Raw genomic sequence first — 13,311 nt, forward strand, 5'->3', positions numbered from 1 at the left:
ATCAAAACATGGGAGCCGGGCAAACCCAACTATTGACCCAAGACATGATTCGGAGCCGATGCATATAATGCTATAAGTTCGGCATGCCGAACTTGTGAAAGTGTTCGGACTTATGACACCATATTTTGGGGTACTTAAGCCCCTTGTGCATTTGGCCGTACCAAAGTGTACAGGTGCAGCATGTCATAAGTGAACATATATAGATAAAAAAAGGAATGCAATAATAGGCAGAAGCTATGTATTGTTTATTTAAAAAGGCTGTAGTAAAAGCAGAACGATACAAATAGTGCGATAAGCGGGACTATTTGACATGTCCCCCTCCAGGGGCGAGCTGCGGGATGATATGTGAAACAAGTATACTGCTCGTTATAGAGACCACCTGGACACTCGGCGTAGCTTTCTGCTTCCCTGGCTGTTGCATCGTGTGTTCGGTGATTCTACTGCCGGACAGGGCTTCTTAAGAAAGGAGTCCTGTAAGTAAGAGAAAAAAGAATGACACAATCTGCAGCCCCTGGTGCAGTTGAGCCGCATTCTGGGCCTGCCATGGTCGTGCCCCTCCCCCTATGCCCATGGTATTTCCAGAGCGTAATTATGTACGCGTAGTACTGGTTTCGCAATTTCGGGAGGGCTGGGGTTGGGGCCGCATTGCTACGCGTGCTCGGGACGTGCCAGGCGGTCTTGTTGTAGGTTACTCCGGGCACGCTTGACGGTGTCCGGACATTTAATAGCCGGACTCGAGGATTGCCTTGAGAGGCTGCTTTGTACTTCCTCCGCGAGGGCCGCCGTATGCTCCTCCGTTCGGAGAGAGCGTTCGGTGTTTCCGTTGACCGTAATGACTCCTCAATGGCCTGGCATCTTGAGCTTGAGGTATGCATAGTGCGGCACCGCATTGAACTTTGCAAATGCGGTTCGTCCGAGTAGTGCGTGATAGCCGCTGCGGAACGGGACTATGTCGAAGATTAACTCCTCGCTTCGGAAGTTATCCGGGGATCCGAAGACCACTTCAAGTGTAACTGAGCCTGTACAGTTGGCCTCTACACCTGGTATGACGCCTTTAAAGGTCGTCTTTGTGGGTTTAATCCTTGAGGGGTCTATGCCCATTTTGCGTACTGTATCCTGATAAAGCAGGTTCAGGCTGCTGCCGCCGTCCATCAGGACTCTAGTGAGGTGAAATCCGTCAACGATTGGGTCTAGAACCAATGCGGCGAATCCGCCATGGCGGATGCTAGTGGGGTGGTCCCTTCGATCAAAAGTGATCGGGCAGGAGTACCATGGATTGAACTTTGGGGCGACTGGCTCCATCGCATATACGTCCCTTAGTGCATGCTTCCGCTCCCTTTTGGGTATGTGGGTTGCGTATATCATGTTCACCGTCCGCACTTGTAGGGGGGAGCCCTTTTGTCCTCTATTGTTCGGTGGCCGGGGCTCCTCCTCATTGTCGCTATGCAGCCCCTTGTCATTGTTTTCGGCATTTAACTCGCCTGCCTGCTTGAACACCCAACAATCCCTGTTGGTGTGGTTGGCTAGTTTTTCGGGGGTGCCGTGTATCTGGCACGAGCGGTCGAGTATTCGGTCCAAGTTGGATAGGCCCGGAGTATTTCTTTTGAATGGCTTTTTCCGCTGACCGAGTTTAGAGCCTCTGAATCCGGCATTGACTATCGTATCTTCAGCATTATCGTTGTTAATGCGGCGCTTGTGCTTGTTGCGACGCGACCTGCCGTTGCTGTCCTTGGTATCCGAATTACCAGGGCTCTTGGTCATGTTGTTACTAAGAGCTAGCCAGTTGTCCTCTCCCGCACAAAAGCGGATCATGAGTGTTGTGAGGGCTGCCATGGATTTCGGCTTTTCCTGTCCTAGGTGCCGGGCAAGCCACTCGTCGCGGATGTTATGTTTGAAGGCTGCAAGGGCCTCTGCATCCGGACAGTCGACGATTTGATTTTTCTTGGTTAGGAACCGTGTCCAGAATTGTCTGGCCGATTCCTCTGGCTGCTGAATTTTGTGGCTTAGGTTATCGGCTTCTGGTGGTCGCACATAGGTGCCCTGGAAGTTGTTGAGGAATGCGGCTTCCAGGTCTTCCCAACAACCAATTGACTCCGCTGGCAAGCTGTTAAGCCAATGTCGAGCTGGTCCTTTAAGCTTGAGTGGGAGGTCTTTGATGGCGTTTAGATCATCATCGCATGCCATGTGGATATGAAGGAGGTAGTCCTCGATCCATACCGTAGGATCTATTGCGCCATCGTATGATTTGATGTTTACGGGTTTGAAACCCTCGGGGATTTGATGATCCATTACTTCATCTGTGAAGCATAGTGGGTGTGCGATGCCCCTGTACTGGGCGATATCACGACGTAGCTCAAATGAGCTTTGTCTGCTGTGTTCGGCTCGGCCGGATTTGCTGTATCCGGCATGACGATTATTGTCACGTGTAGTGAGGCGCCCACGTGATCCGTAGATCGATCTTGTTTGCCTTGCCTTGTCCTCCAATATATCTCGCAGATCTGGCGCATTTCCCCGTGCCTTGGTACTTTTTGAGCGACACCGGGGTGCAGCTTGAGTGGAGGGCCGAGAGGCCTCTCTGTCGCGGCCACATCATGCGCTGGTGATGTAGGTTTGGGTGCTTCCTCCTCTAATCGGGGTAGTAGCCTACGTTTTGGGTAGCTCTTGGAGGGGCGTTCGAGTTCATACTCTTCGACCGCAAGGACTTCAGTCCATCTGTCAGCTAGTAAGTCTTGGTCAGCTCTAAGCTGTTGCTGCTTTTTCTTGAGGCTGCTTGCCATGGCCATAAGCCTGCGTTTGAAACGCTCCTGTTCGACGGGATCCTCAGGCACGACAAATTCGTCGTCGTCAAGGCTTGCCTCGTCTTCGGAAGGAGGCATGTAATTATCGTCCTCTACCTCTCTATCTGCCGCTCTCTCATGAGGGCTGGCTTCTCCATCCTCCTGCGCTGAATCCTGCTGGAGAGGGTTGTCTTCGGCACTTTCTGGGGTGTTATTGTCTCCCATGCCGGAATCACCGTTTTTTCTGTGGCGAGATTTAGAGCGGCGCCGCTGACGCCGGCGCTTAGGCTGTTTCTTGGAGGGGTCATCCTCCGTTGTTCCATCGCCATTCCCATCTTTTGAGATGTCCACCATGTATATGTCGTATGATGAGGTGGCCTTCCAGTGCCCTGTAGGCGCTGGTTCTTGGTAGTCTCCTGCATCATCGTCCATACCGTCGATGTCTTTGGAGTCAAAGTTGAGCATGTTGGTTAAATCATCGACAGTGGCTATGAAGTGGGTGGTGGGTGGGCTTTGAATTTCTTTGTCGTCCTCATCCCAACCTTCCTGACCATAATCCGGCCAGGGCTCTCCTGATAAAAAGAGAGACTTTAGCGAATTCAGGATGTCGCCAAAGGGCGAGTGCTGAAAGATGACCGCGGCAGCGAACTCCATGATTGGCGCCCAATCGGATTCGATAGGCAGGGGCGCGGAACGTTCGGAGTCCGGAGAGGAGTCCGGCACCTTGGAGTCACGAGCTTCGCAAAGGACAGGGTTGGTGTTCGGCACAATCATCGTAGAGATAGCAGCCCCCGAGGCGGTGTCCAGCCACCCGTCCTCGATCGGCGCAGTCGCCTCCGAGCTAAGGGTCAGAGTGGACACTTGTGCGGCCTCCAGGGCACTGTCCGGCAGCAGAGCTAGATCATGTCCATCGTCACAGTGCGGCGCGCTTGGCTGTGGCTCGAACCCGTCGAAGATCAAGTCTCCGCGGACGTCAGCCGTATAGTTCAAACTTCCAAATCTGACCTGATGGCCAGAGGCGTAGCTTTCAATCTGCTCCAGATGGCCAAGCGAATTGGCCCACAGTGCAAAGCCGCCGAATACGAAGATCTGTCCGGGGAGAAAAGTCTCACTCTGAACCGCATCGTTGTTAATGATCGGAGGAGCCATCGGGCCTAAAGATGACGACGCAGAGGAACTCTCAATGAAAGCACCAATGTCGGTGTCAAAACCGGCGGATCTCGGATAGGGGGTCCCGAACTGTGCGTCTAGGCGGATGGTAACAGGAGACAAGGGACACGATGTTTTTACCCAGGTTCGGGCCCTCTCGATGGAGGTAAAAATCTACTCCTGCTTGATTAATATTGATGATATGGGTAGTACAAGAGTAGATCTACCACGAGATCAGAGAGGCTAAACCCTAAAAGCTAGCCTATGGTATGATTGTTGTTCGTCCTACGGACTAAAACCCTCCGGTTTATATAGGCACCGAAGAGGGTTAGGGTTACACAGAGTCGGTTACAATGGTAGGAGATCTACATATCCGTATCGCCAAGCTTGCCTTCCACGCCAAGGAAAGTCTCATCCGGACACGGGACGAAGTCTTCAATCTTGTATCTTCATAGTCCAAGAGTCCGGCCAAAGGTCATAGTCCGGCTATCCGGACACCCCCTAATCCAGGACTCCCTCAATGGGTACAATTGCTCCAATCGTGCAGGAGATCATCGACTCGAGCAGGGAGTTTCAGTCTTGTTCTTTCACCCATGAGAGACGTCTTCCTAACAAGGAGGCTCATGGCTTAGCTCGACATGCTTTACATTTAGGGGAGGGTCGCCATGTATGGCTGTTACACCCTCATGATACTTCTATTATTCCTATAATTCGCTCTATTGATCAATAAAGTAAAGCATGTTTCTCAAAAAAAATGACATAAGCCTGGGACGGCTGGGAGAGCAAAAATGCTACGACGATGAACTAACTACATAAATTACTTACGAAATGAAGTCTCCTTAATCTCACTAATCTCTCCCCTGAATTTCAGGTGCGCCTTGTGCAGTCCAATCAAACAAGCCCACATCACCTCCTACGTAAATTTCCTAGTAGCAAATTTTAGGTAGGTCTAGCAAAGCTCCGGAGAGAGAGCCACGGGTGGCTTAGTACCGAGTTATGATTATGGGGCTAACGTGTCAAGTTCTTGTTGGATATTAGGGGAAGTGTGGTTCACTCCTGAAAATCAGTGGGAGAAGAGATTAACGAGAGATGGATCCAGCCTGTAATTTTCCGTAAGGCTGGTTACAATGGGCAAGAACATAAGCTAGTAACTTATATACTTCCCTAGACTATGTTAATACCTCTATAGTGGGTAGAAACATTTATGTAGTGTCATGCAATGATGTATTTATTAGGTTATAGATTCATTGTTTCTTAGCTAATTACCACAAGCACCTCTCTCTTCATTAAATATGTGTCACATAAGCAAAGTTGTATTGGAGTGTGTGTGATGTTATTCCTAAGTTTCTCCCCATTGTTACCCGCCTAAGTGTAGAATTATTGGACAATTGGCAATTTGGCATATAGTGCCAGGTGGTGAATGAGACACTCGATTACTTTATTTTTGGGTAGGCATCAACTTGACACTAAATAAATACACAACTGAGCCCCTGCTCAGCTCCGACCAGTATGTTATAAAAATCATAGCTGCAGCCAAAAAATATGAACCGAACTCATACAAGTAAACCAAGTTCCTCCTTGTAGCAGCGCTGGGCAGATCGATAGCAATGAGCGTTGTGGTGAGCAAGTCCTCGCCGGTGGTCTTGTACCCCGCCGAACCTCAGGCGCCGGCCGGCGACGTCCAACTCTCCTCTTTCGACCAACGCATCCCGCCTTTCGCGTGCACATTGCTCCTCATGTTCGACCATCCGATCGACAATCCCATCGAGACCATCAAGCGGGCGCTGTCGCGAGCGCTCGTCCCCTACCGCCCTGTGTGCGGCCGCCTCGCCGGAGCCGATCACAGCATCGTGTGCACCGACGAGGGCGTGCCGTTCGTGGGGGCGTCCGCCAGCTGCGCCCTGGATCTGGAAAAGGTCACTCCTGCGCTGCTCGCGGATCTCGCCGTCGCCTACGCTGGTCCTTTTTGCCGGCGCGCCGACCCGCTGCTGCAGATGCAGGCCACGGAGTTCTCCTGCGGCGGCTTCGTCGTCGGGGTCACGTCGAACCATGTCCTGGCCGACGGCATCGGGATTGGGCAGTTCCTGCAGGCCGTCGGCGAGCTCGCCCGCGGGATGCCGCAGCCGTCCGTCATCCCGGTCAGGTCGGCCGCCGCGATCCGGGATCTCCCTCCGCCCACGGCCACGGCGGAGGAGAGGCGCTCCTTGATGAAGCCCAAGGAGAAGGAGGGCCAGGGCGCCTTTCTCGACATTATCGTCCCGTCGAGCCTCATCGGCCGCGTCAAGGCCAAGTGCGCCTGCACGCTGTTCGAAGCCGTCACGGCGGTGCTGTGGCGGTGCCGGACACGCGCGGCCATCCAAGACCCGGAGGCCCCCGCGCCGCTCGTCTTCCCAAACAACGCGCGCGAGCTCTTCGGAGCGCACGACGGCTACTACGGCAACTGCACCATCATGAAGTCGGTGCGAGCGACGCGCGCCCAGGTGGCCGACGGCGACATCAGGGACGTGGTGCGGCACATCAGGCGCGGCAAGGAGACTCTGCTCCAGGCCGAGGCCGAGGGCGGCGGCGCGGAGACCGGGGGAGACTTGTACAACAGGCTGGCCGTGTCGAGCTGGCGGCGCATCGGGTTCGACGCGGCCGACTTCGGCGGCGGGACGCCGGCGCGGGTGATGTGGCACGAGGATCGGATGGTGGTGCCGGAGTGCATCGTGTGCCCGCCGTGGAAGGGCAAGGACGGGGTCAACGTGCAGTCGCTCTGCGTCAGGCCGGAGCACGCCGCCGCCTTCCTGGCCGAGCTCGCCGCAATGTGATGTGATCCCCTGCTCGTTCTTCACCCCGCCCCGCTCCCGACCACAGCTGCCCAAACGTAGAATCCAGCCAAAGTATGTGAAGGTCTCTTTGAGATGGAAACAAGTACTAGTAGTAGTATGAATTTCAGATGAAAACAGACCTCTCTTTGCAATGTATCCGAATAAAATAGCAAATTCGTTTAGTTCCTGTACATTATGGAAGAAGCATCACTTTTTTATCAACAAAAAGTGAGTACTATGCCAAAAAAAGTACTATGTCATTGGATGCACATTTCAATGAACTTTCTGATGTTGTACTTTTTACCACATATAAACCATGTTTTGTAGATCAAAATTATATAAGTTAAATATTAACATGAAAAATAAAATGGCTTTGTATATAAAAATAGAGGGAGTAGAACAAACGATGATTAGTTTGATAGATACGGAAAGCAACACTACACTCATGGAGATTCTTGAAGAGGAGTGGTTGCCCCTCTGTCCTATGGGTGTGCGGTTTCGCAAATAAATTAACTGTTACTCTCTTCATTTCATAATGTAGTTTGTTTTTACTTTTTGAGATTTAAGTTTATCATCAAAAATTATATCATTAAAAATTTGAGTTTGACCATAAATTTAACCAACGTGGGACACTGCTGGTATAATTTTTGCTCCCGCTGTGGTCGCCCACGTTGGTTAAATTTATGATCAAACTTAAATCTCAAAAAGCGCGGGCGCACTACATTATGAAGTGGAGGGAGTACATGTTTTAAGGGTACAGAAGCCTATGCATGGATGGATGCACCGAGTCAACTCGATATTACCCCCTTCATTTCAACGGGCCGACCCAAACGGACGGCGCTTTTGTCCGCTTTTTGTCCATTTGGGTCGGCCGCCCGCCCGTCGTCCGTCCTTTTTTAGATTTGGGTCGGCAGCGCGCCCAACGCGTCGACCCATTTCATAACCGCGCGCGCTTTAGATCATGCCAGCGGGGAGGGGGGCATTCGGCCTAGCGCGCGTTGGCTTTGGCGCTCCAGAGCGCGGGAAATGTTCGCGCACGCATTTCGGCACGCCCCGGCCGGCGCCTCGTTATAAAGATGGCGCTCCCTCCACACTCAGTCCGCCACCGCCGCCCACTCGTCTCGCCCCCTCTCACTAGCCTTGCCGCCTGTGCGCCACCATGTCGATGCGCATCCTCGACGCTTCGGATTTTCACGGAGTCCGCGAGCGCCCCTCCGTCGCCTTCTCCGCCGAGATCTTGTTTGGCGAGAAACGGCTTGTCCTCGGCACCTTCGACACCGCTGAGCAGGCGGCCAGCGCGTACAACGCGGCGGCGTGGCGCCTCCGGCGGCCGAGACGGGAAATGAATTTTCCCGACGTGTCGAGCCAGCGGGCGCAGGATCCGGCGCCTCTCCCGCGGCTTTTCACCGACGAGGATCGTTGCGTCCACCGTAGGCGGATGCGTCGCCTCGCCCTCGCCGAGATGGACTTGCAAGCCTTCGTGCTGTGGCGCGAACGCTTCCCGCAGGACATCGTCGACGAACGTCAGTTCTATGAGCAGAGGAGGACGGGGAGGAAGGCCAGGAGGATGGGGCGAGCCGGCTATCGGGAGGGCAAGCATACGCGAAAGCTGACCGCTCAAATGAGATTGAGGCTACGAGAAACATCGGGGTGAGACTTCGCGGACGAGCATGCTGCTGACGCCTATATTCAGACGTCGGAGGAGGACATTACCGAGTCAGAGTCGGATAGCGATGAGTAATTGATCTTTTCTTTTATCTATGTACGCAAGAACAATCTATGTATCCTTTTTCATCGGAAAAAATGGCCGGCGGCGTCGGCCACGAAGCCGGCGGTGGAGGTTGTGCACGCGCGGGGAGGAGAGAGGGCGCGCGCGCGCGTTCATCTTGTGTCCGCGTCGACGTAAATACGGCTCAAAAATGGGTCGGGAATGGGTCGGCAGACGGACGAAAGCGGACGCGCGTGCGTTTGAGTCGATGCGTTGGGCCGTCTTTTCTCCGCGCCGACCCAAACGGACGCGGGCGAACGAAATGGGTCGCCCCATTGGAGTTGGTCTAAGTGTTTGGGGTTAGAAACATTTTCATGAAAAAAAGATGGTGGCATAATTTTCAGAGCCCCCCCCCCCACCCCCCACCCCGACAATTAGAAGGGCATCTCCAACGCCGTGCATCTTATCGGACACAGCAATGCGGGCGTGTTTGCAGATAGCAGATAGGGTGGTGGCCATCCAACCCCATGCACCAAATGTCCATCCCTGCTTTTTTCCTCTATATATAGAGCACACACAATAATTAATGATAAATGTCACCCCTTGTCCAAAATTTAAATATAAATATTACAATTCGAACATGAAGTTTCCAATAAAATAGTTTAATTTGAATTCAACTTATTCACACACATTTTGTACTTCGACCCTTGAAGCACCCACAAATGCTTAGCTAGATCATGAAGCTGATCATTAATTGCCCGATGAGTAATAAATAGATGTATTTGAATAAAATCCTCAAATGTCACTGGATACTGCTCTGGAAATTGAATACGATCAAGCATGCGCTCAAAGTCCAGTTTGTGGCTTGGGGGTCCAACACTTGGGCATATCTAGCCACCCTCTTGCTTTTGACAGTGTAATGAGCCATGCTATGTCTTCGACTGTTGGTTATCTCCGATGCTCCGGTCCAAACACCTTGACCACCGCTGTAGCAAATTTCACCGTGGCTTTGAGACATGTGCTTTATGGCATCCGGAGGTACTCGTCCCATGAATCTGCAGTTGTGCCATAGGAAAGTATTCTCAATGTAGCCATGCACTTCTGGTAACCAGAGAATCCAATGTTTCCAGTGACATCCTATTTCAAAATAAACTAGTCATCATAGGCCCTGACACCATTGTAGAGGCAACCGAATACATTCTGTCTCATTTGGAATCGATCATGAAAAGAGGCCTCAAATAGTGCATCAAGGAAAAATTAGTCGTCCATCAGCATCATGTGCCTTGTGCCCTATTCCGATTCATCACCCGATGTCCCTGATTGATCCCTTGAAATTGAGAACATGCTCCTTCGCAGGTTAGGCATCTGCAATAACCGCATGCATCATCGCCGTTTCATTCTCATATTCGTCCTCATCTGATGTTACAAATGAACTCGACATAGAAGTGTTCCTCGTCTTAACCCATCGTGTTTACTTCAAAGTAAATAGCAATACCGACAAAATTGGCTAAGGCATTTTGGCAAAAACTTGTCAGGTGTGGCGTCCACCATGGACACAAATGTGCAGGGGTAGAGGGTATCAGTGCGACGCTCAGACCATGGATGGAAGGGGGGCATAGGCGCCCGGGTATAGTGGCCCGCAAGCCCCTGGGCGGCAGAGTGGGAGGTACAACGGTGACTTCGGTCTCGGATTACACGAATACAAAAGCAAGGGGGGGGGGGACGTAGTCAGAAAATCTTGGCTCCTGGCAAGGTTTTTGCGTTGGCCGGGGTGTCGAACGCCTACTGGGCGGCTGTTCGGACGCCCACAAACCCCCTAGATCTGCTTCCGTTTTGTAAGAATTCGAACGTGCAGACCGGTCCACTGACGTTTGATACACGTGTTGGATGACAAAAAGTGTCCGGACTGAGCTGTCCGGACGTTTTGATGGACAGTTGAGCTTTATAATTTGCGGGCATAGACTCTACAAATGTCAAACCATATGAAAATATTTTAGCATAGGCATAACATACATTCACCATGTCTCAAAAATTCGGATTTAAGTTAGACCTGCAACTCTAGGAATAAAAAAATTTCTCATTTCATGCTATGAATGGTGCTGGTTATAATTTGGGCCACTAACACGATTTATGGTTATTGTTTCTGTTTCTCAAATTACAGTTTGAATTAACTTCTGAATCTTGGTGACATGGTAGATATTTTATATTATGTCCGGGTGCTAAAGTAAATTTTGTTTCGTTGGAAACTTGTAGAGTGATTTTCGGAGAGCCGGGGCGTGGCACAAGTGGCTTCACCTCCTATCAGCTCCGAGTTAAATATAGCACCCTCGTCTCACGGGAGAAAGCAAATTTTGTACCGTGCACGAGTGCAAAGGTAGCGCTGCGCATGGCATCACCGACCACGGTTGCCTCCGAGGAATGAACTTCGTACACAGCAGTATTTGACCATTGAGACTTGACTAGATTAAGAAACTTGAGGTCGCGATTTTGACAGGACTACGCTGAGGAATTACATGTTATTTTCTTTTTCAGAGGCCGCGAACCAATCTTTTGATGCCAGTTCAATGAAGGCATACGTTGAGAAATTGGCAATGACATACTCCATTTTCTCTGTGCACGGGACAACGAGTCTCCTAACGACGCGGCCTCATGTCCTCCGTGCCGCTCCCCTACCACTCCTCCAGCGCTCCAGCGCGTGCTCTGCGAGCCGCCGCGCGCGCCCCTCACGCACTGTCCCACTCCGCCCTCGCCGCGGCGAGCTCGGCCTTCGTCTCCTCCAGCTGCTTCTCTAGCGCCGCGACCTCCACGTCCTGCGCCGCCAGCTTCTCTTCCAGCTCCAGCGCGTAGCCCAAGGACGACGACACGTAGTTCGCCGCCTGCGCACAAATCACAACGATCGTTCAGAAGACTCCGGACATGCCGCCCACCGGTGAAGAACTTGACACCGCATTTGCTGGCACGGCATACCTGGAGAATCGCAACATAGCTCGCTGCGATGACATCTGACGGCTCGGTCGCCGCAAACGCGCGCTGCTGCGGTGGCGCGACGGCGCCCTGCAGCAGCTCCCGTGCAGCCTCCCAGCCCGTGCCGTCTCCGTCGTGGCTGATGGGAAACCCCGGCGGTGGCGAGCGCATCCCGGACAGCGGCGTGTTCAGCAGAGAACGAGGCGGGCCCTCCTCGCTGCTGGCTTCCTCCAGATTCCTCTTCTTTGCGCACAACGGCGGCGACCCTGGCGCGTGGCTGCCCGGCTCGGCTTTCGCCTTCTTCGCCGACGCCGACGCCTGAGCGGCCGCCTTCTCCGCCAGCACATGCTTCATTATCTCGTAGACAGAGGGATCCATGCCTAGCACACGAACACGATAGGTAGCAACATCAGAGCTCGATTAAAAACAGGGGAATCGGAGTGGTTACGGATGGTGTTCAATTACCTTTGGAATCGGAAGCAATGCGAGTAAAAGAAGCCGGCGGCGGCGGCCGCCGCGCAGATGCAGCAGGTGCCATGGCGGCTGCGAGGTTGCTGTCGGAGAGACATGTATCGATGTCAACGGCGGCGCTGGCGTAACTGCGCAGTAGCTTCGCCGCGTGTTTCTTCCTCTCGCTGTCAAGTACCGGCACCATGAAAGAGCTCTTGGACGGCTCGCCCCACTCCACGGGGAAAGGCCACGGCTCCGGCGACGACAGGAAGAAGAACGAGTTCTTCCAGTCCTTGATGCAGCTCGGCATCCCCTTGAAGCGCAGGCCGGAGTTGTCCCTGGATCGGAAAAAGTAGCAGCCTCTGTGCTTGTGGTTGACGATGGACAGCAGGAAGAAGTACCGGAACACGGGCAGCGACGGCGGCACGTCGGCGGAGTGGCAGAGCACGAGGAAGCCCGCCAAGATGCGCCACCCGTTGGGCGCGAGCTGGGTGGGCGCGATGCCGAAATGGGCGAGCACGTCGCAGAAGAAGCCGTGCAGCGGGACGCGCATGCCGGCCTCCAGGGCCTCCGCGTACACGCAGACGCACCCCGGCGGCGGGGGCGAGCTCGCGCGCAGGTCGCCGGCGGGGCGCGCGGTGTACCGGTCCCTGGGGACGCCGTACTTGTCGCACACCGCGTCCACGTCGTGCTGCGTTCGCAGGAACGAGACGGCGCCCTCGGTGTCGCCTTGTCTGCGGAGGGCAGGGTGGTGGTCCGGCTCGAGGGAAGACGAGGAGGAGGAAGGCATGGCAATGGCGTCCTGCTTGTCTTCCTCACGTTTCCTCTCGCAGTGGCAGGAGTGTAGCAGTGGAGTGGAGTGGCTTCCCGAGGAGCCTAGCCTGGTCCGGTGGTGGTGGACGCTGGATGTCTTCTAGTCTAGGCCAAGTCAGGACACCTCCATCCAACGGATAGTCTAAATGAATCAAAGCTTGCGTTAAATCATTTGACCATCCATCCTGCAAACGCCCAGGTCCGTTGGCAAACGAGGATCCTCCGCTCGATTTTTTGTGGAAAGAGACCGCCTGGCGCCAACGAACTGCCAAAAGAGACCAACTGCAGATGGAATTAACAAAAAAGACCCTCTTGATCGTGGCGGCAGGCGTGACAGGCAACACGTGGCACCTGTCGCCATGCCAGGAGGCGGCGGGCCCTGCCGCCACGGCAGGAGGTGGCCACCCAAGCAAAACGCGATTGGTATAGTGCATGTCGCTCGGACGGAACAGGGCGGGCCAGGTGAGCCATGCCGCCACCGCGCGAGGCAGCCCCTGCTGGCGCTGTCGCTCGCAGGCCGACAGGCCGTGCAGGTCGTGGGGCCAGCCGGTGGGCCACGCCGCCACCGCAGCAGGCGGCACTACTGTTGCTGCTGCGAGCCGAGATTAGCAAACAACGCTGATTCCGATGACAAACTGCG

General features: G+C 53.7%; 1 protein-coding gene and 1 pseudogene across 1 annotated transcript; one reads left to right on the forward strand and one right to left on the reverse strand.

The window, feature by feature from the left end:
• The first annotated feature begins 5,492 nt into the window (after positions 1-5,492).
• Positions 5,493-6,918, forward strand: LOC119340794 (acyl transferase 15-like). Its single transcript, XM_037612706.1, has one exon. It carries the CDS (start codon positions 5,534-5,536, stop codon positions 6,734-6,736), a length of 1,203 nt encoding a protein of 400 aa, XP_037468603.1. The 5' UTR covers positions 5,493-5,533; the 3' UTR covers positions 6,737-6,918.
• Positions 6,919-10,884: 3,966 nt separating this feature from the next.
• On the reverse strand, positions 10,885-12,749 carry LOC119340976 (annotated as a pseudogene).
• Between the last annotated feature and the right edge of the window lie 562 nt (positions 12,750-13,311).

The sequence above is a fragment of the Triticum dicoccoides genome, chromosome 7B (assembly GCF_002162155.2).
Source record: "Triticum dicoccoides isolate Atlit2015 ecotype Zavitan chromosome 7B, WEW_v2.0, whole genome shotgun sequence".
Classification (NCBI taxonomy): Eukaryota; Viridiplantae; Streptophyta; class Magnoliopsida; order Poales; family Poaceae; genus Triticum; species Triticum dicoccoides.

Coding starts and splice junctions, on each gene's coding strand:
- LOC119340794 (XM_037612706.1), top strand. CDS start 5,534: ATGAGCGTTGTGGTGAGCAAGTCCTCGCCGGTGGTCTTGTACCCCGCC.